The following is a 25,945-nucleotide window of genomic DNA, read 5'->3' on the forward strand; positions in this document are numbered from 1 at the left end:
CTTACGTTGTCTTTACGATTTCGAAGTCGGCTTCTGACTTTCGATGGTGGTTTGTGGATCGTCTTGATGTTGTGTTTTGAAAGAATGCGGCTGATGACTGCAGAGAGGTTACCAGTGTCTGGGACAATGGCTGTCTTTTTGGTTATCAGGTGGGTTCAGGTTCGTTCGTTGGTTGTTCTTCTGCGTTACTCTCTCTACTGTCTTGCTGATGATACTTTCACTGTAACCATTCTGTCTGAACACTGTGCACAGGTGTCTTATTTCCTCTTGAGGGTGCTCTGTGTCACTGATGTTGATGGCTCGGTGGTGATACAATGTCGAGAGTATGATTGATCGCTGTACTGGATGGTGAAAACTCTTGGCATTAAGGTATAGGTCAGTGTGAGTAGGTTTCCCGTATATGCTGTGTCCTAAGGTTCCATCGTGTTTGCATGTGATAAGGATGTCCAAGAACGGAAGGTTGCCGTTGGTCTCTGCCTCCATGGTGAATTTGATGTTCTGGTGCTGGTTGTTGAGATGATCCAGGAACGTTTGTAGCACTGCTTCACCGTGTGGCCAGATGACAAAGGTATCGTCTACATATCTGTAAAATGCAGAAGGCTTCTATCGAGTTGAACAGAGTGCCTCGTTCCTTGAAGAAAGTGGCTGTTGCTGTTGAGAGCAGGGATCCCATTGCCACTCCGTCGGTCTATTCATAGTACTTGCCCTTGTAGCTGAAGTAGGTTGATGTCAGGGATGTTTGAAGAGACTGTCTATCGAAGCTTACTCCATAGTCTCCTGGAAATCTCTTCTAATGTGTCTTATACTTCGCCCCAGCTCCTAAGACCATTCCAACCACAGACATAATCAGCAGCATCATGCAGGCCGTAAAAGACCTACCAGGCACAGCTGCCCACGACGTACGTCGAGAAGTATATGTGACCCTTAAAAGGGACGCTCTGCAAAAGCCGAACATCACAGCAGCAGAGAAAGCTGCAATGAAGCAACTGAGAGAAGACCAGGACATTTAATTCTACCAGCAGACAAAGGAAATGGCACTGTTATACTTGAATCCACAGAGTACAACAGCAAAATCACAGACATTCTCACAGATGGCACATCTTGACCTCTACTCTGAGACCCCACAGCTGCAATACAGAGGAAAATCAGAGCTCTACGGAAGAAATCCACACTGCCAATAGAAACCCAGGACTGGTTAACACCCAATGGAACAGTACCTCCACGACTGTACAGCTTTCCCAAAATACCCAAAGCTGCTGTATAACTTAGACCTATCGTCAGCGTCATTGGATGCCCTATCTACAGACTAGCAAAATTTCTAAGGGCACTACTGCAACCTCTGAGGGGCAAGTGCCAACACCATGTCAAGAACTCATCATCGGACTTCATCAAGACCCTGCAGAACATCAGGACTTCTCCCGGCGACCATCTAGTTGGCTTCAACATAGTATTGCTCTTCACCAGAGTGCCTCCTCACGATTCCTTGAAACTGTTGGAGCAGCACTTCGCACCAGACATCATCAGTCTCTTCAAACATCCCTGACATCAACCTACTTCAGCTACAAGGGCAAGTACTATGAATAGACCGACAGAGTGGCAATGGGATCCCTGCTCTCAACAGCAACAGCCACTTTCTTCAAGGAACGAGGCACTCTGTTCAACTCGATAGAAGCCTTCTGCATTTTACAGATATGTAGACGATACCTTTGTCATCTGGCCACACGGTGAAGCAGTGCTACAAACGTTCCTGGATCATCTCAACAACCAGCACCAGAACATCAACATCAAATGAAATAAATCATTTAAGAAAACAGAGCTGAACAAATCTTGTATATAAAGAAATATATTAATTAAGGCTGTGCTGAAACAACTACAAGTCAATGTCGATGCTGATCCACTTATAGATTGCCAATTATACTAATTAAAAATAGTAACTGTTGAAATAGTTTGGAATATTTGATAATTTTAATATGAAAGCATTGCAATGGAACTATAGCATAGCTTAAAAATATTCATAATTTGACATGAGATAATCATTTAATAACCTATTTCATTTAACCGAACAATCCTGCTCCAAAAATAATGATTAATTCATTGATTTGGTGTTTTAAGTCCACCTTATACACAGTAAGGCTAATCGGGACTAGACCTACAGTTTAAATTCAGATCAGAACCACTATGTGCCTCCTCTGGATATCGAACCTGGGACCCCTTGATTACAAGGCGAGGATGATACCACTGTACCATCGGGGAAGCCCTCCCAAAAATAATGAAAATTATGCATTTTGCAAAACTTTATGAAATTATGAAACAATTTAAAAAAAATCTAATCTATGCATTTTGCAAAACTTGCATGATATTCAGGCTCCAAAAAAGTGTCATGTGGCATTTTTGTGTATTCCATGAAATGCCCAAACTCTGGAAAAGTATCGGTGGTTTAATTCCAACCGATAACCATACCAGTGGTATCATATCAAGTCAACCATATACAGTGGAACCTCGATTTTACATTTTTCAGGGGAACAAGTTTAAAGAAACTTAAACTGCAGGAAAATGTAAAATCGAGGAAAATTTTATAACATTTTGCTATGTTGGGACCATCAAGACTGAATGTATAATGTAAAATTCAGGGACATAAAATCAGCAGTAGCGTAGCATCCTAATACGCCCATACGCCCAGCGTTCCCTGATTTAAAATTTTAAAAATGCGTAAATGCTGTAAATATAAAGTAAAACGTGACTAATTATATACATGTTTGAGCATAATGGCATTATGAAAGCTATTTTTCGTGATCCGTTTACAACGCTCCACTAACAGCTCTCCTTGTAGCATTTCTCTAATGTCTCTGCTTGCTGGACGCCGGCTAGGTTTGGCGTACAGGACCATGCCTGCCTGTAGGCAGAGAGAAGGAGGGAAAGCTTGTGGCTTGGATCTCTACAGCACGGGCGAAATGCTCTCGCCATACGCGGGCGTACGGAGACCTGATTGGTTCTAGGGGCCATGTGACCTTTCCTGCCTTCCGATTCAAGGTGCTGTACTTCCGATGCAGACGACAGAAGTAGAATTCCTACCCGGTTTTTAGTGCTCGTGCCTCTGCTCATGCTGTGTGATGCTACAATAAGCAATATTGACTGACGTATCTTTCTTTAATGACCACTGCATCGTGTAATTTATCGCAAGAAGAGTGAAGTGCATTAAAAACTAAAAGAACAAAAAAGTTTTTGTCAAACAAGTTGATAAAGTCCTCGTGGTAGAAGTTCAGCCTGTGGCTGCTCTACCACCTAACCCACAAAACTATTTATTTAAAAAAATATTTTTTCGTTAGTATCTAACTGCCTAATATTGTGCCAGTGGAAATGTTTAGTATTCGTTTCAAAACTCTTATCATTGTATGGTCTCTTGACAAAATTATTTTAAAATGTTTATCAGCATTCTCAAGATGCAATTAACAGTGGTCTGAAACTCTGAATTACTACTAATAGGCACTGTTACGTCAGTAGAGTGTACAATTGTTGGATCATCCACCCCCCCCCCCCCCTTCGTTTCAGTGTGTTTTGCACAGCGCGAGAGGTTTCCGGTTTGAATCCTGAGCCTACGCATGTTTGTTCTTTGTGAGTGTCTCTTCATCAACTTCATCAATATCATCACTCATATTCATATTTGCGATTAGCCAAAAGTGATAGAAAGCGAAGTAAAATAAACCAAATCATTCAATAGTTGTATCATCCACAACAATGAAGTCTACTGTTGTTCTAAAGGCGCTTGTGATTGAGGTAGGTTTTTTAATTACTTGCGTCATGCCGAAAGGTTTCCTTGATTATAAAATACGGTTTTGCTACACATGTGTTACGTGTGGAGCAAAATACTCCGTATGGTGTGTGATGTTTCTGACTTGAACAATCTAATTAAAAATGGTATAGAACAACAGTGCTCCAAGCATTTATTGCACACTGAGGCATCTTATTTTCTACATAAAACAAGTATGGATCATGTTTTATCGGAACCCGGCTGACTTAATGTAATAAACACAATGAGATTGTGATTTTAAATAGACAATACATATGTCGGCTAATTCCATAAGTAAACTCTTAAGCAAAAAATAAAGGCATATCCTTCCTTCTAACTTGGCGTTCCCATCCGAAATGCTCATGCTACGCCACTGAAAATCAGGGGTGCTCTGTACACATAATTACTGTAGTAATTGTGCACAATTTGGTGTATAGATCAGCAAAACACTGGGGCATTTCAATTCATTATGACTGAATGAATATCAACATATAATGCTTACAATTCAATGTAAATGCAATCAATGTGGTCTTTGAAAAATGTCCAGTGGCAGGGATACTCTTCAAGTACTAAAAATTAGCAATCAGATGGGGTGCAGTGCCATCATCCCTCACATCAAATATCGCCATGAATGTCATTCAAGGAAAATGCAATTGGTTGATGTATTCTTCATCACTAATTTCTAATACCTGGGATATTAACACATTCTCTGCCATGTGGGTCATAATGACCGAAACTGGCGCACACCAGTCATGCCATGCTGGTCATTATGACCAAAACATGTGGCTTGTACTTTGTTTTCGTAGCATGCCGTTGGTCACAAGTATAATAATGATGTGCATAAAGCATGATGACAAGGCCTGGGGAATCAAGTGCACATATAAGTGTTTTGACTGTTATATTTTATACAGGAAAGAAAACAAACAAAATTTGCGAATTTGTGCAATAAAATCCAATAACCACTTTGGTACAGGAGGAAGGAATTGGTGAAACCACCCTGGCAGGAAACGTGCCCCTGCTGGAAATTTCTACTGTTTTCAGTAGACAGAATCTACTGTTATCAACTGTACTCTACTCTGTGGCTCGGAAATCTACTGAAACTCAATGGATTCCTACTGAACATGTGAAGAAATTCAAGTGAAATATTCTCTTCAATATTACATGTAATATTGTATACAGTGTATGTAACTCAACATGTTGGCTGTACATATAACTTTCCATTCCTTCTGATATTCAATTTGTTTTTATATCTATTTGAAAACCTAAACACAGTAGATGTTTCAAAACACCTATAGATCTACTGAAAACAGTACAGTAGAGAAACTAAAAGTGAAAATAACTTGTTCAGTATTACATTTAATATATATGTAGTGTTTTTAGCTTAAAATGGTGGCTGTAAGTATTACATTTCATTCATCCTTATAACAATTTGTTTTTATATGTGTTTGAAAATCTGAACACAGTAGATGTTTCAAAACACCTATAGATCTGAAAACAGTAGGCAAAATTTTCAGCAGGGGTTAATTAAATTTTATTTTGACTGCATCTTTAACAGTAGGAAATAATGTCATATTATTTTCATCCACTCCAAAACTGTTCTGAGCGATTACTTTGAAATTTATGTTCATAATTAGACCTGCTGGAACCTAGTTGCTGTAACTAAGTCCATACACTGTCGGTCAGAAATTTTAGTGATGCTTGCTTAAATTATTACTTACTGTTTATATATATAAATAATGAGGAGAACTATTACAAGTCCCAGGACTCCGAGGAGGGCTCCAAAGATGACCATGAGCAGGAAGCTGCTTCCTCCAGGAGCCCAGCTGCTTGCTGACTTCACAACGGCTTCCGGAAAATGAACAATCACAGGAACAGATGCCTGGGGAAAGAAAGAGTGGTTAGTTAAGATGGAAAATTAATATATTAAATGGCAACCACCTTGTCATGTTGTAAAGTTGTTTCCTGTATTTCACCAAGTTCACTCGAATTGTGAAACAGGAGTACTTCCATGTTGGAGACTCTCATCTTATCTTAAAAGTGTAACAGTAGGTATCATAGAAAGAGTTTCAATTGTTTTTTATCATTCAAACTGTCAAATGTCCTGAAGATTTTTGGACAATATTTTATTTAAACCTTGGCTCACAATATTTCATGAATTTTCTTGGCAGGAGTGAAGAAATAATAGCAAAAAAAAATCACTACAAAGCAGCTTGAATTATTCGTGCATTAAAGAATGTACCACGTGCTCTACATCCCTGTTGCTCTAATTAAACACTTTGCTTTGGGAAGTGGGGCCACTAAATGATATGTAATAATTGTACTATACTTTACACCCTTCACAGATTATGTACATATGTAATGTGTATTTTGTGAAAAAAAATAAAATACTGCCAATGATATTGTATCTAAAGATGTTCATTTGGCGGTTACATGAAGAGAGGTAATCCCCTCTAATAAACGTACGGTTCATGAATGTAAGTACATGCCTGAGCCTGATGAAGCTACCAGACAGGTGGCAAAATTGATTATGAACAAAAACTGCATGGAAAAATGAACCATAACTTTATTATAGTGAATTGCCATTTATACAGGGTGTAATTTTAATGGCGCCCACGGACCACACATTCGTATAGAGGACGTCAAAACAAGCAACTTTTCTCAGTAACACTTTTCTCGTTGGTGCGTCGTTTCGACACTACAGCCGTTCAAAAAGGACCGTTTTGCCGCCTGGATGCTGGCAACCCAACACAACATTTGATCGTATTTGTGACGTCATTTCCTGTGGCGAAACAGCGCACGGCAGAGTTGCAAGGAACACACAAATTTTGTGAAAAATGACAAACTATCAACCACATTATTAGCTGTAAAACGAAGCGAGAAACTCGTCCACTAGACCGAACATCGTAGCCTATCAGCTTGAAGATCAGCAGTCATCTCAGGGGAAGGGGCAAGTGAACCAACGATATGAGAAATGGTAAAAAACGTATTCAAAATGAAGTGTCAGTATCGGATTTTGTCTCAGCCTACATGTGAAATATCAACAACAATAAATTTTATTGGACTTACAGCTTACATGTGGCTGTTTACGCCCAGCTACATGTCAAATATTTGCATATCTTGTTGCAAGGTTGATATCTACAGGTGTCCAGATGCCTTGTGGTACTTTTGTGCATACAACGGAAGTATCCGAGGTTCACGTTGTTACATTACGGCTAAAACACGTACAACCACAGTAACAATCTAATGATGAATCAGAAGTGAATATAATGAATGCCCTGTTAACAGTTGCAAACTATTACATTTGAATCCGGTGCATAGATAAACACAGTCGGCGGAGAGCTTGTATTACTACCACTTATATTACAGTATTTTCAACCATTTTTGTCACTTACCTCATAATGCCCTGAATAAACAATATATTATGTGTTACTTACTTTTGGAATTTTGAGTTCTTTCATTTCTATTTTGTCATCTGTTCAGTGTGTCACAGACAACTAGTATCAGAAGGACGAAGTGGATGGACTAAATTGTAGATGCTAACTTTGTAACTAGATTTGCAAATGTAAGCTGAGACAAAATTCGATATGACTTCCATTTGAATTCTATTTTCTTTCTACCATTTTTCGTATCGTTTGTTTACTTCCTGTTAGGTTACAGAACGTGTTTTCTCATTATATTTTACGGTACATAATGTGTCTGATTGTATCTATGTCATTTTTCACAGAATATGTGTTTTCCTGGCAACCCTGGAACGCATCGCTTCACGACGGGATATGACGTCACAAATGCAATCAAATGTTGTGTGTGGTTGCCAGCATTCAGGCAGCAAAACGGGCTTTTTTGAACGACTGTAGCGGCGAAACGATGAGCCAACAAGGAAAATGTTACTGAGAAAAGTTGTTTGTTTTGATGTCCTCTATACGATTCCGTGGTCCGTGGGCGCCATTAAAATGACACCCTGTATATTTATTTAGTTTCATACATTGTGACTAACATTGAAGTTACTATTCTATTCTATGTATGTAGGTATTTCAACATGGGCGTCCGGAAGGAGGGGTAAGGGGGGGCCATGGCCCACCCCTGGAAAATGAAAATCAACCAAAAAATATGTATTTCACACATATAATTTCATTTTAGCCACAATAATATGTGTTAATTATTGCATTAACACCATAAATTCAAATTAAAGCAATGTTTTTTAGGGAACAACACTATTTTTTGGGAAAATTTGCCTTCGTTTGCCCCCCCTGGAAAAAAATACCTTCCTTGCCCCTCCCTGGAAAAAATCCTGCGGACGTCCATGTATTTCAATGTAAAATCATAGCTGTATAAAATTATTATACAGGGTGGCCCATAAGTCATTACTGGTTTTGAATAGCTAATAACTTTCTTGTTTATAAATTGTTTTTTTCAGCTTTTTCTTTCAGAAATCATAGGCCACAGTAAGGAAATTTATCATGAAAACTTCACAACTGCACAGCAAATCAAAATTGTGGACTTTTATTTGGAAAACCAGCATTCAATTATTCAGACGTAACATGCATAACATCAACATTTTGAGGTAAGAGAAGCTCCTACGGAATCAAGAATTCGTCGCTTGTTAACACACATCCTCTCTTTCAAATAACAAGCCTCAGACCATCCACCAACTCAAGGAGAATATTTGTACAGAATTTAGAGAACTATAGCCAGCAACACTAATAGCCGTCATGAAACATGCAGTAGAAAGAGCACGTCTTTGCAAGACCAACAATGGGCATCATTTAAAGGATGTAATTTTCCATACATAATGTATACAAATTTCCCAGTCTTGAACTTTATTGTAACTAAAAATGCTTCACGAACAAAAAAAGTTATAATTTGTTCAAACCCCATCATGACTTATGGGGCATCCTGTAGTTCTAATAAGTTACAGCTCAGGACTTCCAACTGGATTCCCAGTTACACCTAATTCCAGTTTCTTACATAGCCGAGGAATTCAGAACTCAAGTTTCAAATAATGAATTGGAAATATGATAAGTACAAGTGCATGAGGGAGACACAAATATTATGAAATATATGTATTAAAAAGTGCAATTCTTATTTGAGGACTACATCTTTTCTAAACAACCACTCACCTGTCTTGGTGGAACTCCACTATCCCTTGCCACAGCTACCATGTGAGCCGTACTGCTGTTGAGGAGGCTTAAGTCCTTTATAAAGATTTCACCATTTTCCCTGACACCAAATACCCTGCAATTTAAATAAGGATTTACCAAACATGTTTATAGTGTTAGGCATGCATGTATCTAGAAATACATTTTGAGTTGTTTCCTTGCATGTTAACAGTGTCCCATGTGTGATAATATTTTATTTATTTAAGTGATGAGCACGATTTAACAACCAGGTACATCACTATTCAAAATTGGTTATACAAAATTACAGAATTGAATACCAGGTGTGCCAGTTAATAATTCTTAATTGATCCGAAAGAAAACAAGTGTATCTGAGGAAAAAGGTAACAAATGCTTTATTCAAAGTATGCGCCATCGCTAGCTATACATTTTGCCCATCTGTCCGTCAAATTGTGGATGCCCTACCCATTTTGAGGTGATCCAGTCAGCAAGCCATTGTTCGACATCTTCGTAATTGTTGAAGTGTTGCTGGAAAAGTGAGGGAGACATCGATGAAAACAAATGGTAGTCCGAAGGGGCTAAGTCTGGTGTGTATGGTGGGTGGAGCAAGAATTCCCAGCCAAGTGCAGAAATGGTGTCTCTGACACCTTTCAATGTGTGTGATGAGGCGTTGTCGTGCTGCAAAATCACTTTTCCGTGTCTTGTCGCCCAATCTGGATCTTTCCCATGGCATGAAGACAATCAGATATGGTTTGGCGACCAACATTTAACTTCTCTGTCAGTTGTTGTTGCGTTTACGTATTGTCTTCGTCCAACAGTGCTTGCAATTCGGCATCTTGGGATTTTTTCGTTTGGCCCAGGCGATCTTTGTCTTTCAAGTCGAAATTACTACTTTTGAATCGTCGAAACCAACACACACACACGCATCTTGCATTAGGACATTTTCCCTGTACGTTTCCACAAGGATACGATGGCTTTCACTCGCGTTTTTCTTTTGATTGAACAAGAAAAGCAGGACGTGCCACACATGCTCCTTACTTGGTTTGAAGGTCTACATGTTTACCACACAAACCCAATATCACGATCACTCGCACTCGGTTGCACATCCACAGCATTTTGACAGGTACTGTCCTGGCAACACACTGACGTAATAGTTGAGACTGTGCACCAACCCTTGCTTCCGGACCCATCCAGCGACAAAATTAAGAATTATTAACCAGCACACCTGGTACAGTAGAGCGTCGATTATCCGAACGTCGGTCAACCGAACGACCGCTTAACCGAACTGTGTACTCGCTCGCACCTGTTACTCTCCCACCCTACCGTCCATCATCCCCCTCACTCCCAAACCAAGTTTCCCACAGTAGTTGCTGCACTGAGCCACCGCTGGCGGAACATTGCTTCTAATGGGGCCTTAATAAGGTGCTGCTGACCAAAATAAAGGATTTTTTTAAACGTTAATTTTGTGTACTGTGTGTATTGTTCATGCAAAATGCGTATGTAATATGTACATATTTTTGTTTAATAAACTGTACCACATACTATATATTACTACTAAAGTTGCCTTTGTACGTTACGTTGTAATACTTAAAGAGATGCCTGTTTTTATGAATAAATTTACTGTACAGTACTTCTTTTTGGCAAATAAACATGTACAGTTCGATTATCCGAACAAACCAGTTTTCCGAACACCCATGTCCCCCAATTACTTCGGATAATCGACGCTCTACTGTATATAATTATAAAATAATGCAGTGGATCTTAAAATCTTATACATCATCATAAAACATCATAAATTCAAATTGTAGGTTTCAAAAAGATCAACTACTAAACCTCTGGCCTTATTTAGAGATGTAAAAATTGAGATATAGCTATGGCAATATCTTGGAATTTTATAAGATATATTATTCAAAAAATATTCACTGTCAAGTTGGAAAGTTAAGATATTCTGTACAATATTTATAATTTTCATTTTTCTTCTTTCTTCGAAGGTAAACATATTCAACTGTTTTAACCATTCCAAGTAATGTTGGTCATAGTAATTTTTTAAAACTTTGTGCATAATAACCTGATAAAAAGTTTTTGAACTGATTCAACTTTTTGAAGGTGACTGGTGGCTGTCAGAAACCATAATTCCTTAGCACATTCAAGAATAGGACGAACTATCATTTTATACAGGTATATTAAGGTATCTTCTTTTTTAAATACTTTCCATGAGAAAAATATGTAGCCAAGCATCTTCTTACCTCTTTTCCAAATTTCTGAAATGTGCTCATCAAATATAAGACAGGAGTCTATTAATATTCCTAAGTCTTTATGACTGTCACACACTTGGATTTTATTTTGATAAATATAATATGATCATTATATATATATATATATATATATATATATATATATATATATATATATATATAATTAATTAATTAAGAATGGATAAAAGCAAGGAGGGGCAAAAGAGCTAAGTAAAAATCAAAGAAGGTAAAAGGAGACACTCACCGGACAGTAGAAAAATTCAAAATTTTTGCTAAAAGAGGCAGAACCGGAAGTTGTTTCCTTTCCTTTTACCTTCTTTGATTTATATTATTAAGAAGATATCTCTTAATAGTATTACTACTATTACTATCATTAGAGTAGTAGTAGTTTTAGTAAGATATCAGATCATATATTCATTACCTAGTTTATGTCTAATAAAGACTATTAAAGTTAGTATAAAGAAACAGCTGTTCTATAAAGGAAATTAGTGTAAAAAGAAGCAGAAAAATGCAAGGTTTTATATAATAACATAAACATTGTTTGTTCCAAGTGATAAAAACTATTGTCCATGCTTACTATTTTGATGCATATTATTATTATTGTATAATATGTTGTTGTTATTATTATGCATTAATTTTCAGAGCTACCACGATACGACACTAAATATAATTAGTTTATGAGAGCAAATCTTTTATCTTCATGTCGGTTCTGTACACTTCATACTATAAAACACAGCACATATTTGTTGGGAGGAAATCTAATTTATATAGACATGTGTCAACATATGTGAATCCATGTATTTTATACAATAATTCCAGTTATTTGGCTTCATTATGTTGACCTTACCAGTAACGTAAGTTACATTTTCACTATATTATTATACAGCCAATATTAAGGATGACATATTAAAGATGATAATATAGGATTGTAGGATCAAGGTCAAAAAATATTGGGACACCCTGTTTTATTCCCAATGCCTAGCAGAGTCAGTCTTAGGGACTCCTCTGTTTTTCTGGCTTTTGAGACCAGAGTAGCATTATCAGCACATTACGTCCCTTTGGAGAGCCACACTGGTCTACTTGGTAAAGTATTCAGACTGTCACATGGAAGACACAGGTTTAATTCCCAGAGCGAGTGATCTAAAGGTGATATTTCCGACCTTCACCTTGCATAAATCAGCTTTGGGGTTCACCTAGCCTCTAATAAATGGGTGCCTGCTAGCAGTCCTGGTGGGTACAGGTTGACAGACTGTGATGCTGACTACACCACCTCCACAAATGACAGATTGTGAATGTGTGGGGCCCTTCAAAAATGTCATATTTTGATGAGCATGGGGTAACTAAACTTTTAAGTCCCGTCGTCACTGTCATCTGACTTGCTATACCTGAATCCACACTGGTCAATTGAGAAACGAACTTGGGAAAACTTACACCAAAGCTAAGAATGATTACATTCTGTTATGATAAATTCCTAGTAGGTAATTTCTAATTTATACAGTATAACAATCACTTCCCTATTTTCAAGTTTCACGAAACTCTTAAACATTTATTTCAACCTTCATTGGAAGAATAAAGAAATACAAATGTCAATTTATAGAACTACAATTGAATATCTACCAGCTTTGCTCAAACTGCTGCATAAGGCAACAGTGTCTCTCATTTTTAGGGGCATGCATATTTCGTTTTTGACGAAAAAACGAAATTTGAAAAAACACATTGTAGTGTTAATTTTTCATGTTTTTGAAAGGTGTGAGATGCATTTTGTGACCATGTTTTGTTACGAAATAATGCGAAATGAACTGCAAAAAGTGAAATTAACTCTTAAACACGAAATTTAGGGTTTATTCCCAAACGCGACACCTTCTGAGGTCTGAATTATCCTGAGAGTTATGCAATTCCCGGAAAATTGATTAATTCTGCTGTTAATGTTGGAGAAACAAAAATTGACTCCTTTACACAGAAATAAACTTAATACTCGGATAACTACATAAATGGGCTATTAGAAGTGAAATGTTAATTCTGTGGAATAAGTGTAGTTTTTAAATCAAATTTAGGATTTTATTCACAATTTTAAAACCAAAATGTCTTTTTATATACCACTTTTGATCCAATTTTTCACTGCTATAACACCGATATTTTATTTTATTTACCGCTTTTGAACCCGAAATTGACCCAGTTTTTATACCGAAATTTTGCTTTTTTATTTACCAAAAATATGTGCCTCTACTCATTTTTCATTGGCTCACTTTGCCAAAGCAACTACAATGGTTTGATTGATTGATATGCTATATTTTACTTCGCTTCTTGTGCCACTTATGGCTAATTTGCGAAGATAGGGATGAGTGATGATATGCTGAAATTGATGAATGGAAACTCTCAAACATCCATGCCCAGGCCAGGATTCGAACCCAGGACCCCTGGCATCATAACGCGATGTGCTAACCACTCCGCCAACGGGGGCCAGCACAACTACAATGGGTAGAAGTAGATTTGCAGTGACCTATTTTAACAATATATTTTCTTTGCTTTATAACTTTATTTTTCCTTTTCACTTTTCACAATGTGATTTGGCAAAATTTGCAAAAAATCAAGCATCTCACATTGCAATGTATGGTCACGTTTTTTTTGTTTCAACAGAATATTTACAATACAAAATATGAATAAAACAAACTTATCTCTTCAGGTTTATAATGATATTTCTATATTTCTTCTGTTGATGAATATTGATATTTAACATTGCTATTCTGCCACTTTTGGCCAACTGCGACAATAAGGGTGAGTGATGATATGATGAAATTGATGAATGGACACTCACAAATAACAGCCATGCCCAGACTGAGATTAAAACCTGAGACCCCTTGCATTGTATCATGCTGTTCCAACCACTCCACCACGGAGGAACGATACCCATGGGCAAATTAAGATAGGGCAGAAGTAACCACACCCCTTCAAAACTTACAATAAATTTTCAATTAAAATAATAAAGAAGGGTCATCGCTTTCTTCTGAATTGACTAAAATTAGCAATTTATCTTTAATTAACTTAGTGGGAGATAGTTAAGAACATATCATACTAACTTCGAGAATGGGCCTCTGAGTTCCAGACCGATCTGATCGCCTCTGTCGCCATCGGCTGCCTCCACCTTTCCCACAACATCCCCGGCACTCACGCTGAGATCGGACACGAAGAACTCGTACTGGGGATACCTGAATCGTGGATCCCAGTCGTTGACATTCAGCACAGAAATATTCACACGAGCAGAGTCGTTCTGAAAAGAAAGAAATACATGTAATTCAAGACAAAGTGCTCTCAATGCTTATGATCAACAGTACTTTTATTCATGATGGCACATAAAATGGCTTTCTATCCAGAACAAACACAGTAAACACATCAAAGTATCAAGTAAGTGTCAAGAACTTTTTACTATACAGTAATAAGGTATGTGGGTGCAGTAGCGTACACAGGATTTCATCAAGGGGGGTGTTATTTCTAAAACTTTTTTCCAAATTCACATTACCATTGTTTTATTATACTTTAATTAAGTAATAATAATAATCACAATTAATTAATAATACTTATAATTAATTAATTAGCTAAATTAATACTAATAATACTACTAATACCACTACTACTACTTTTAAGTAGTAGAGATCTACATAAATATAGTATATATGAAAACATTAAAACGAAATTACTTTCTAGTCATTTAATTTTTATCAAATCCTGGGAGCACTTTTTTTGTTTCTTTGTTACGAAATAATTGTCTGGTCAACGAGGTGAGGCATTTCAAGGGTGAAGAAGATCCATAAATACAAGAAAATATATTAAAATAAATTGAAATAATCAAAGTATGGAACTCATCGAAGGAGCTGCGGTGATCTGGTCGGTAGAGCGTCTGATAAAGTGACAATCACGCGGGAGATCCAGATTCGATTCCCGAAATTGGTTGGAATTTTTCCGGCTTCTTCCCCGCATAAATGTCCCCAATAATTCACATCTGGATTGTCTCCCTGTTCTTACCAATAAAACATTTTACAATAGTTAAGCTTATTGTCGTTTGAATGATTGTCTAGTCAACAAGGTGACACATTTTAAAGAGAGACATTCAAATGTGCTGCGGTAAACAATACAATGGGAAGGCAAATTGGTGACTGTATTCTTGTCCGCCTAGCCTTTGTCTATACATTAGCCTCTTACAACGTACCAACAACTGTATTTAGTTAATTCTCATTGTTCACACACAAAAATAAATACATGTTCGTTGAACACTGGCATACGTAGAGGGGTGGCCAATGGTGTTCCAGCTCCTACCGAAATTTTGAGAAAATCAGAATTTTCAAATAATAATCCGTTAAGAACTTTAAAAAATCAAAATGTGTAAATGCGAAACCTCTTTTAAAGTGAATCCCGATGACCATTTTTGTCTTTGAATACAATTTTAATAGACTGAAAAGCTACAAAAATATGGAATATTTTATTCTGCATCCTGCCCTCCAAAACGAAGCCATGTGCTATCCACATTTACTATTCCAGCCCCTCCCGAAAAAAAAATCCTGTGTACGGCAGTGTATTGAACATTGTTGCAACTGAGATACAAAACAACTTTTTTTTCTCTTTTAAATCATAGTTACCCTAACCTAACCTCATAAACTCGTGTTTATTTTCAAGGCATCACTTTGAAAGACACGTGTGTTTGGAATGCTGTGCTTTTCTCCATGCTGCATGGAAATAATAATTCAAATTATTATTAGTATTATTATTATTAGTAGTAGTAGTAGTAGAAGAAGAAGAAGTAGTAATAGGAATATTATTGTCCCAGATCCTTGACTGTGAAAAATTGGCCATTTCATTCTTTTTCCACAGCATTTTTCATATTTCACAAGCTCAAGGGGGGGGTTTAAACCCCCGTAACACCCCCCTTGCGTACGCCACTGTGTGGGTGCACTGAAGGGGGTTTATGGAATAAGAACCCTCCCTTTGAACTGGTCTACAGATACTCTGTATGCAGGGTGCGAAATCCTGGGGGGATGAGGGGATTTCCCCCCACCAACAATTTAGGCCTCAAAAATCCTCCCCCACCAAAAATTACCGGGGGAGAGTTTTGTTACAACAAACAAAAGACAAGCAATTACTTTTAATTTCAAATATACTGTACTAAGAATAATATCAAGAACATACACAAATTAGTGTAGTTGTGAGTGTTCAATGCTTTTTCTCTCTCGCAAGAGATCATTAACAAATCTACATCAATACGCACAGTAAAACAAGAATGCAAGACAATAATAAGTATAAAATCTAATTGATTTATATTAACATAAAGCAAAAACTAAATAAAAACTTATACATAATAAAACCACTTCAACTATTTCATAATTTATTAACATATTTAACCAGTTAGTAAAGGAAGTAGTTTGCCACTTTATAATATCTGATATATATAAAAGTGACCATCCTTTTGTGTGTGTAATTAATAATAATAATATATTTTTAATTTAGTAATTTATTTTTACTTTTAATAACATTATAAATATGTATATTGTATAATTTATATGTATGTTTGTGGGGGACCACCAGTCTTAAATGATTTCGCACCCTGTACTGTATGTGGAATCTGTGGATCAAAGCAGCGCTTGCTGCTGCAAGCGGCAGGTAGCTACACTCACTTTCCTTCCCACAAGTTTATTGGTCGAGCTCTCTCAAGTCACCACTTGCAACGAGGCTTGTTTTCATTTGCTCACTCCAAACATTCCTGGGACAGAGCATAGTATGTTCGCTCCATTGTTCTTATCAAATTGATTTATCAGCAACTGAACCACCCTTTTAAAAAACTTTCTCACTGAACTTATGAGTTTTTTTTGTTTAAGTCCACTTTATGCACAGAAAGGCTAATTGGGACCGGATCTACAGTTTAAAGTGGGATCGGAACCACTATGTGCCTTGACCAGGTATTGAACCTGGGACACCTTGATTACAAGGCAGGATAAACTTATGATAAGCTGACATTGGGCATTAGTACCTCCAACAATTTGTTAACTTCTCTTATAATTTTCTTTCTACTTTATATATTTCACAATGTGATGTGCTTTTATGATTTAATTTTCACTTTTGACAATGTGATTAAGCCCAAAAGAATATGGTAGAACCCCCATTTTATGTTCTTTGGTTTCTACTTTATATATATATTTTACTTTCCAGTCCCAAGGAGGCAAAATATTATAAAATATTCCCAGATTGTATATTTCTCCTACGTTATAAATATATTAGACAAAATCATGTGAAAAGACATAAAATCGAGTCCACGATATTTTCGAAACAAAATATGATCTTTCAAACCAAACAAGATTAGCCCTTCGTCAGTCGCAGCTCTAAAAGTTACACAAGTGGCCGTGCTGTATCTGTGAGCTACACTGTTGCAGAACATGGAAATGTAGAGTACAGCTTCTTTTCTGGATACAAATGGTCCATTCTGCAAGCATGTTGTGCTGCCACTAGCATGAATGAAATTGGTCGCTCTGTATCTCACAGATAAAGATTGCAAATTCCAGGCAGAGCCTATGGTCATCTATATACAAACAAAGAGTGAAGAAGCTACTGAGCTTAGAACCGCATACCTAATTGCTTCCGAGAAAATAAACTTATTTAGAGTTAGAATAAATGGCTGGAGATGATCATATCTAACATTCTTTTAACAAGACTAACCCCATATGCTAATGAAATTATAGGTGATTATCAATGTGGATTTAAACGTAACAGATCAACTGCAGATCAAATTTTTCACATCAGACAGAACTTGAAAAAAAGTGGGAATATAATCAAAATGTCCATCAGCTATTCATTGATTTCAAAAAAGCATATGATTCGGTCAAAAGAGATAAATTATATAATATATTAGTAGAGTTTGGAATACCTAAGAAGCTTGTTAGTATGATAAAAGTATGCACCAGTGAAACAGAAAGTAAAATTCGTGTGGGTATTAATATGTCTGACAAATTTACAATTCATGATGGGTTAAAACAAGGAGATGCATTGTCTCCATTGCTCTTTAATTTTGCCTTAGAATATGCTGTTAGGAAGGTAAAAGAAACTAAAGAAGGACTAAAATTAAATGGTGTGACTCAGTTGTTAGCATATGCAGATGATGTAGACTTACTGGGGGATGATGTGAATACAATTAAGAATAATGCTAAAATATTTTTCAAAACTGCTAAAGAGATAGGTTTGGAAGTTAACAAAGAGAAAACTAAATATATGCTTACAGGCCGAAACCAAATTTAGGTAATAATCAAAATCTAATTATTGATAACAACTCGTTTGAACCAGTTTCCAAATTCAAATACTTAGGAGTAATATTAACAAATGAAAATTATATTAAAGAGGAAATAAAAAGTAGGCTTAATTCAGGAAATGCATGTTACTTCTCTCTTCATAAACTTTTGTCTTCTCGTTTAATATCTAAGAAACTAAAAGTTAAAATATACAAAACAGTAATTTTGCCTGTAGTATTATATGGGTGTGAAACTTGGTCCCTTACATTGAAAGAGGAACGTAAATTGAGAGTATTTGAAAATAAGATCCTTAGGAAAATCTTTGGACCTAAAAGGGATGAGGAGACAGGTGAGTGGAGAAGGTTACATAATTTAGAACTACATAATTTGTATTCATGTCCAGATATTATTAGAATAATTAAATCAAGAAGACTTAGGTGGGCAGGCCATGTGGCACGAATGGGAGAGGAAAGAGGAGTTTACAGTATTCTTGTTGGGAAACCTGATGGTAAGAGACCTGTAGGAAGGCCAAGACGAAGATGGAGGGACAACGTTGAGATGGACCTAAGGGAAATCGGTAGGGATGGAAAAGATTATATAGAACTTGCTCAAGATAGGGAAAGATGGAAGGCCTGTGTTGCTGCAGCCATGAACCTTCGGGTTTAAGAAGGCTAGGGAGTTAGTTAGTTAGTTAGTTAGATGATCATAGCTGATGAGATTTGCAGATGCAGTGAGTTTCTATGAGCAGTCATATCAACACAGATATACTGGCAGAGTTCACTGTATATGTTGTATTTTTGAACTGTTTCCTGATTTAACAAACTTAGATAATATCTAAAGGAATGGAATAACATGTACCTACTTTCATATTTATAGCAGAATGGGTTTATTTCTGACTATGAATTGTACTGAAGAATTTTTAAAGCACAATTCTCTTTAACCCTTATCCGGGCAAGCTATTTTTGTAACCGTGTCCGGGCAAGCAGTGTCTGTCGGACACTGCATTGTCTTAAATGGATCTTCCCCTTCTAATGCAAGATTTTTATGTTTCTTCAATGTGGAAACATGCGAGTAACATGATATTTAACCTAATCATAATTGTTATATCCATAATTCTTGTATTCATCATCATCATCATCGTAATTGCATGTTGTAATTTTTTCAGCATAGTATATGAAACATGTTAGGCCGGAAGTAGTGTGAGGAAATTGTTTTATTTGCTCATATATTTTTCATTTTTTCTATTTTATCGCTAATAATATTTTTATATGATGTCTTATTAAATACTTTATTTTTGATTAAACATTTGTTAATACATATTCAAGTAATATTACAACTTCTGTTTGTACACTGTGTCCGACAGACACTGCTTGCCCGTTTACGTAAGTAAAATGGAAAATATTTTTTTTACGCCTGACCTACTTTATCAAACAAAGTTAAATATTGTGAAATGAAAAAAAGAGAGAAATAAACAAAGTCAAAAAATATAATCAACAGTGTCTGATAGACACTGGTTGCCCGGATAAGGGTTAAGTTTTCTTCAATATTATTGTGGAGAAGATTGGCAATGTGATTTTTTTTTTTTAAAAAAAGTACTCCTTTAACACATCCCAGAATTGTACATAAAGGCCCTTAAAACCAGGGGGATGGGTAAGAGGAACTATTGCACTCCAGAAGAATATCAGCCTAAAATGATATACGAGGGGGGGTTCAAAAAGTTTCCATATCAGTATAGAAATAATTCAAGTAGGAACACAAACTTCAATAGGTAGTAGAACCTTGTGTATGTTATGTGCCAAATATGACTGCAGCTGAATAATTACTGTTTCCTTGCCAGGAGTTTCAATAAATGAAGGTGCAACAATGGACAAATTGGAATACAGAGACGTGATCTGATTCCTCTTTCTGCAAGGCAAAGATCCCAAACAAATCCATGAGGAAATGTTTGCTGTATGTGGTGAAGAGTGGCCATCCTATAGTGTTGTTGCTGAGTGGTATAGACATTTCAAATGTGGTCGTACGAGCATCAAGGATGAAGAAAAATATGGCAGACCATCAACAGCAGTGAATGATGAGATTATCCAAAAATTTGAAACAATCATCAATGAAGATCCCCGGCTATCCATCAAAGAAATGTGCCAGGAGGTTCATCTAAGTGTAGGATCTGTGGAAATGATCATACATGATCACCTGCATATATCAAAGGTGTCTGCACGGTGGATACCGCATCTGCTAACAGCTTTTCAGAGGCAACAAAGAGTGCAGTGCTCAAGACAATTGTCGGACCTCACTCATCAGGCCACCGATTTGTTTTTCTCCCAACTTGTGACAATGGATGAGACGTGGGTTAATCACTTTGATCCTGAAAGCAAAGAAAGTTCAAAACATTGGAAGCATTGTGATTCCCCCCTCCTAAAAAGGCAGAGGTCAAAGTGTCTGCCAAGAAGGTGATGTTATTCATTTTTTGGGATGAACGTGGTGTTATCCTCATGGATTACCTTCCGAGAGGCCACACAGTTACTGGGGACTATTACGCAGACCTTCTGGCCAAATTGCGTGAGAAAATTAAAATTTGCAGGCGAGGATTGCTGTCCAAAGGTGTGCTCATTCTGCATGACAATGCACCTGCCCATGCATCCCATCGTGCTCTCGTCAAAGCATGTGAGTGTGGCTATGATATTTTACCTCATCCTCCATATTTCCTTAATATTGCACCTTCGGATATCTTCCTCTTTACTAATATGGAGAAGTTTTAGTGGGGCAAGCATTTTCAAGATGACAATGATGTCATATCTGCGACAGAGGCATGGCTAAATGCCCAATCTCCAGCGTTTTACAAAAATAGTATTCACAAGTATTTGCAATGGTGGGGAAAATGTGTAACATTGTGTGGGACTACGTAGAAAAGACATAATCTTTCTGTCCAGTTTGAACTTTCTCCGACATTTTGAACTAGGTGAATATAGAAACTTTTTGAACTCCCCTCGTATTTCATATATATATAATATATAATTTCTGTTTGTCACAGTAATTAGTGTTAATTATTATAAAGGACTGATAATTACAAGTATGAGTTGTACAGATCTTTGAAGGAACACAAACTGAAGCTTTATTTTGGTAAAAATAAATAATTCCCTGTTGCCCACTCCACCCCCCCCCCCCTTCTATCCCAAACATAAATGCTGTAGACAATCAATGTCATTAAATTTGCATTTAAATACCTTAAAAGGTATCTATACCAAGTCGGCCTACTGACTGATAATCCTTGAAACATCCTGTTTAAAAATTGTAAGAAAATACCTTCTTGCAAGCCCTTACCACAATTTCACATTCACAGAATTCATGTGCCAGTATTGTGTCACACGGACAGATTCTCAAAACACTTACCAGACGACCATCTGTGACATGCACAAGGAAAGAGAAGAGCTGTTCAGTCTCAAAGTCCAGGAGTTTCCGCAACAAGATATCCCCACCTGAAGTAATGCTGAATCTGCCTCTGGTGTCATCCAGGTAGAAGCGAACTCTCTGTAAAACAGAAAATTGTCTTGTGACACTCTCAACTGAACAGAATGAACAAGGCACAGTGTGAAGTTCTTTTCCTCCAAGCAATACTTTCACAATTTGATGATAATCTAATTTGTGAATGTGAGATTGGCACATTAGAAGCATATACCTATTCTCTCTCTCTATGTTATACGCATATCTAATCTTATAAACCAAAATAGGTACAAATAGATTCTCTTAGGTATTGACCAATTAACATCCAGATAGGCTTCCAAGTTCTCAAGAGGTAACACTACCTTCAGTTTCTGTTGATGGTCGGGTGTCAAGGTTCTTTGTATAATTTAAAACTAGAAATTAATATGTACGGAAAATAAATGTTGTACACAAAGAAAAATAACATTGTAGACTGTTGTTCATTGGCTCTTGCATGTTTTTGTTATCCGAGATATTGTAACTGAAAGCATACATAATTGTTGTACGGCCTCCATGTACAGACTTCATGTTTTGCATTTAGAATAACATTAGAAAATGTTAACTGTTGCCTGAATTTACTTATAAATGGATAAAATGATATGCTAGGCATATTTTTCATTCACACTAATTGGTGGAATAACACAAATGTAGCATTTTACATGAGTTTTAGTGTTTATTATGAATTTCACCCAAGTGTATGTCAGAGCTTGAACACAGAACCTTCATTGGCACATTTGTTAGTCAATCCCTCAATGAGATGAGCTACCAAAGATGCTTTAAATTATTTTTTTTAATATGCTGACAACACTAAGCATGATTGAGGATTAAAAGTGGTAAACATTGTAAGTGCCAAAAGTGAAAGTGTTGGGAAATCAGCACATCAGCCCATAAGAACGTTCACACTAGTGACCTCTTTACACGCCCTTTGAACTACTTAGAGGGCTACCAGCCACATTTCACCCTTACCACATTATAAAGCATGGCACATTTCACAGTTTAATGTGGAAAATGGTGTTTGAATTATTGTGGCACTTACAGCGTTTACCAATTTTAGTCTTCAAATATGAATAATTTTATAAAAAACAGATATAGTGATGATATTAGTTACTAACAAAACAATACATGTATAGTAGAATTAACGTGGCAAGGGAACTGATCACCTCCCATTGACAAAATATCTGAAACTAACACTAAACACAAACTAAAGAGTTGGTTATTTTTTACATACCGTAAGTTAATATGGTAAATACACTTCTAATACAAATTACCAATACATCATGTAGCTTAGACAACAAAATCCACTAAATTTGTCATCCTACTCTCCAAGTATAAGTAGGCAAACTCATAAACCAAGAAAACTGCATGCACTTTATATATCAATCTGCCTTACCTTATCACGTGGCTTATTCGTCACAACAGTCAAGAGAACACTGTTGAGGTGCACGTTCTCCAGAACCGATGCCAAGTAGCTTCTCTGTAGGAACTGTAAGTCTTGTGTGTAAGTCCCTGCACGACTCACAGACAGGGTGGCCAGAGCGTACCTGTCAGGATTATCGTACTGAGTGGCCTGGAATAAACAAATTTGAGACAATAAGCTATTTCCCATGCAAAAACATCATGGGTATACATTTCCATAAAATTAATGCATTATTCAGTGAGTTATTGCTGCTTCTAGAAATAATCAATAAGAATAATGGAGGTATAGCAGGTGAAATTTTCAGAATATCCCACTGGTAAATGGATAATAGTGATGAGAAAACATGCACTGATCATGCATCACTTAACAAAAAGCAGCTGGATATACCTTGGTCCTCAAAGGGATGAGCTTAATTTTAGTTCAGTTTAAATTTTAAAACGACATACAGTTTTGGAAAACATGGATATTTCATTAGTTTTCAACAAGGAATAGTAGTTTGACAGTAGAAAACTTCTTATGTCACATGCCGGCAAGATATTTGTTAAAAACAATAAAAAAACACAAACAGCACGATATAAAACACTTATGAGTGCTTTCAAGCTTTCGATTCCATCTCGGAACCATCATCAGGGCCGATCGAGAGGTGACAGAAGGGATGCCGTTGTATATTCGAGGTTGAAGATCGTCAGTGGATCATCAACCGCGTCCCATCAGCCGCCTCTTGACCAGCCCCGATGAAGATTCCGAGATGGAATCGAAAGCTTGGAAGAACTCCTAAAGTGTTTATCGTGCTGTTTGTGTGTCTTTTTATTGTTTTTAACAAAAATGAGTAGCTAATACATTTAAATCATCAAAGGACACAGATCCATTTATCTTGTTAAATTTTGAAATTTTAGTTACAAATATGATCCAAAAATTCATTTCTGTATGTTAGAAAAGCATTTCAACTTATAATTTTGTTTTTTTCATGGAAATTCCATTGGAAATTAAATTAAATTACATACCCTGACCACTAATGTCGCTGGTTGCAAGAGTTCTTCATCAGGAATGGTTTTCTTGATAGTAACATGTCCTGTGCTTCTATCAATGTCAAAAAACCTGTAATCGGAACCTGCTGAGATAGAAAAAAGTCATAACATTACATGTCATGCAGCATCATATGCTTATATTGCAGATATAACCACAAAATAGAAGATGAGAAAATGAAAGTTTCAAAAATGGAAGGACAATAATCATTATAAATCAAGCAGTATGTGTCAAGAGTGGCAGTAATTCTTATGAATATGCTGACTCATAGTATCAGTAACTAACATTCAACATATTTTGAAAATATCGCCAGCTGAATGCTGTTTTGCCATGCCTCCCCACGTTATCCTGTTATGTTCCAAAGCAACGAATATGTATGCCAAGTGGTGTGAATTATCAGTATTAACACATTGGGGTCTCACAACGGGCATAACCCGCAGTGCACTTAAAGTCAATGTGGACGAACGACGGGCATAGCCCATCCTGCGGTATGCAATCACTTTGCCGATTGAACTACGGACTATGTTCATACTTCGTCTCATGTGCGTGTTCATTCAAGCCCCTCTGTTGAAATTCCGACCTCTAGGTGACTCATGATCTATTTTTATCTCACACCTGCGACTGTTTGTTGTTGGGTTGTGGGTTGATGTGCAGTTGCATTGTTTAGAATGGCGTCGTTAGATCCAGACTGCATAGCGGAAATTTTGCATGAGGATTCCGCCTCAGAGTTTGAAGTTAGCGATGATTTTGATGATGCAGATGAATTTGAAGATTTGGAAGGTAGGTTATATTCGTAATAATTATTGTCGACAATATAAACAGTGTTGCAAACTCTAGTATTTTATGAATGAAGTGAGAAGAGGTAATTTTTTTGGGTCTATTCATCTTGCCTCTTGCTTGATTCTCCTACATGCACTGATGTATTTTTAGTTTTTCCATTTATTATTTTGTATAGTGTATGTCAAATGAAAATTTATTTTATTTATTTAGTTTATTTATTTATTTGTTTAATTTTTACAGATGACGCAGAACCAACTGATACATCGTCTGGTCCTGTCCTGCAGCCACTTTTTCATACAAAAGATAATTACTTGTAATTTGTAATTATTTTTTGTTATATGCACATAAGAAGCATTCTTATATAAGATTCAAAAGATGTATTGATAGTTTATTTAGTTAATTATTGAAATTTCCAGATTACGAACTTAAAATATCTCTATATTAACATTTGTTACAATGTTGTACTTTTTTTATTTTCACAAAACATTGCTGAAAAAAATATTCAAAAATGTCTGAAAATGAAAAGAAAATTTAACAAATTTTTGTTCATTGAAAAGAGGAAGTTTTGTAGATTTAAGAAATGTGTGGTAAATAAAAACAAATTAAAAATATTTTTTCTATATTTTTTTTAAAAACAACTAAAAACTGCAGTCCAGAGGTAAAAATGCTGTATTATGAGGCCAGACCCGAATGTGTTAATAAAATGTTGGTACAAATCTTGTAGTGTATTCAAAATACACAGACAACAGACTTCAGTCAGCTCTCCTGAAAAGTTAGTGCAAATGGGCATACAACAACAAGGCCTTCTGTGGTGTCCTTTTCTT

General features: G+C 36.4%; 1 protein-coding gene across 2 annotated transcripts in view; it reads right to left on the reverse strand.

Annotated features, from left to right (window-relative positions):
- Cad96Cb (protocadherin Fat 4-like Cad96Ca) overlaps nt 1-25,945 on the reverse strand; it is a 244,023-nt gene that overhangs the window by 14,812 nt on the left and 203,266 nt on the right. The window contains exons 11-16 of one of the 2 annotated variants that reach the window (XM_083130503.1): nt 24,320-24,426; nt 23,289-23,465; nt 21,809-21,946; nt 14,234-14,424; nt 8,905-9,019; nt 5,506-5,666 (exon numbers count right to left, since the gene is read on the reverse strand). In XM_083130503.1, the coding sequence (XP_082986629.1) occupies nt 5,506-5,666; nt 8,905-9,019; nt 14,234-14,424; nt 21,809-21,946; nt 23,289-23,465; nt 24,320-24,426 (889 nt within the window). Of the gene's footprint in view, nt 1-5,505; nt 5,667-8,904; nt 9,020-14,233; nt 14,425-21,808; nt 21,947-23,288; nt 23,466-24,319; nt 24,430-25,945 lie in introns of both variants that reach the window. The other variant, XM_083130502.1, reaches the window with a different exon arrangement.

Source organism: Lepisma saccharinum, chromosome 10, assembly GCF_977018435.1.
Source record: "Lepisma saccharinum chromosome 10, izLepSacc3.1, whole genome shotgun sequence".
Lineage (NCBI taxonomy): Eukaryota > Metazoa > Arthropoda > Insecta > Zygentoma > Lepismatidae > Lepisma > Lepisma saccharinum.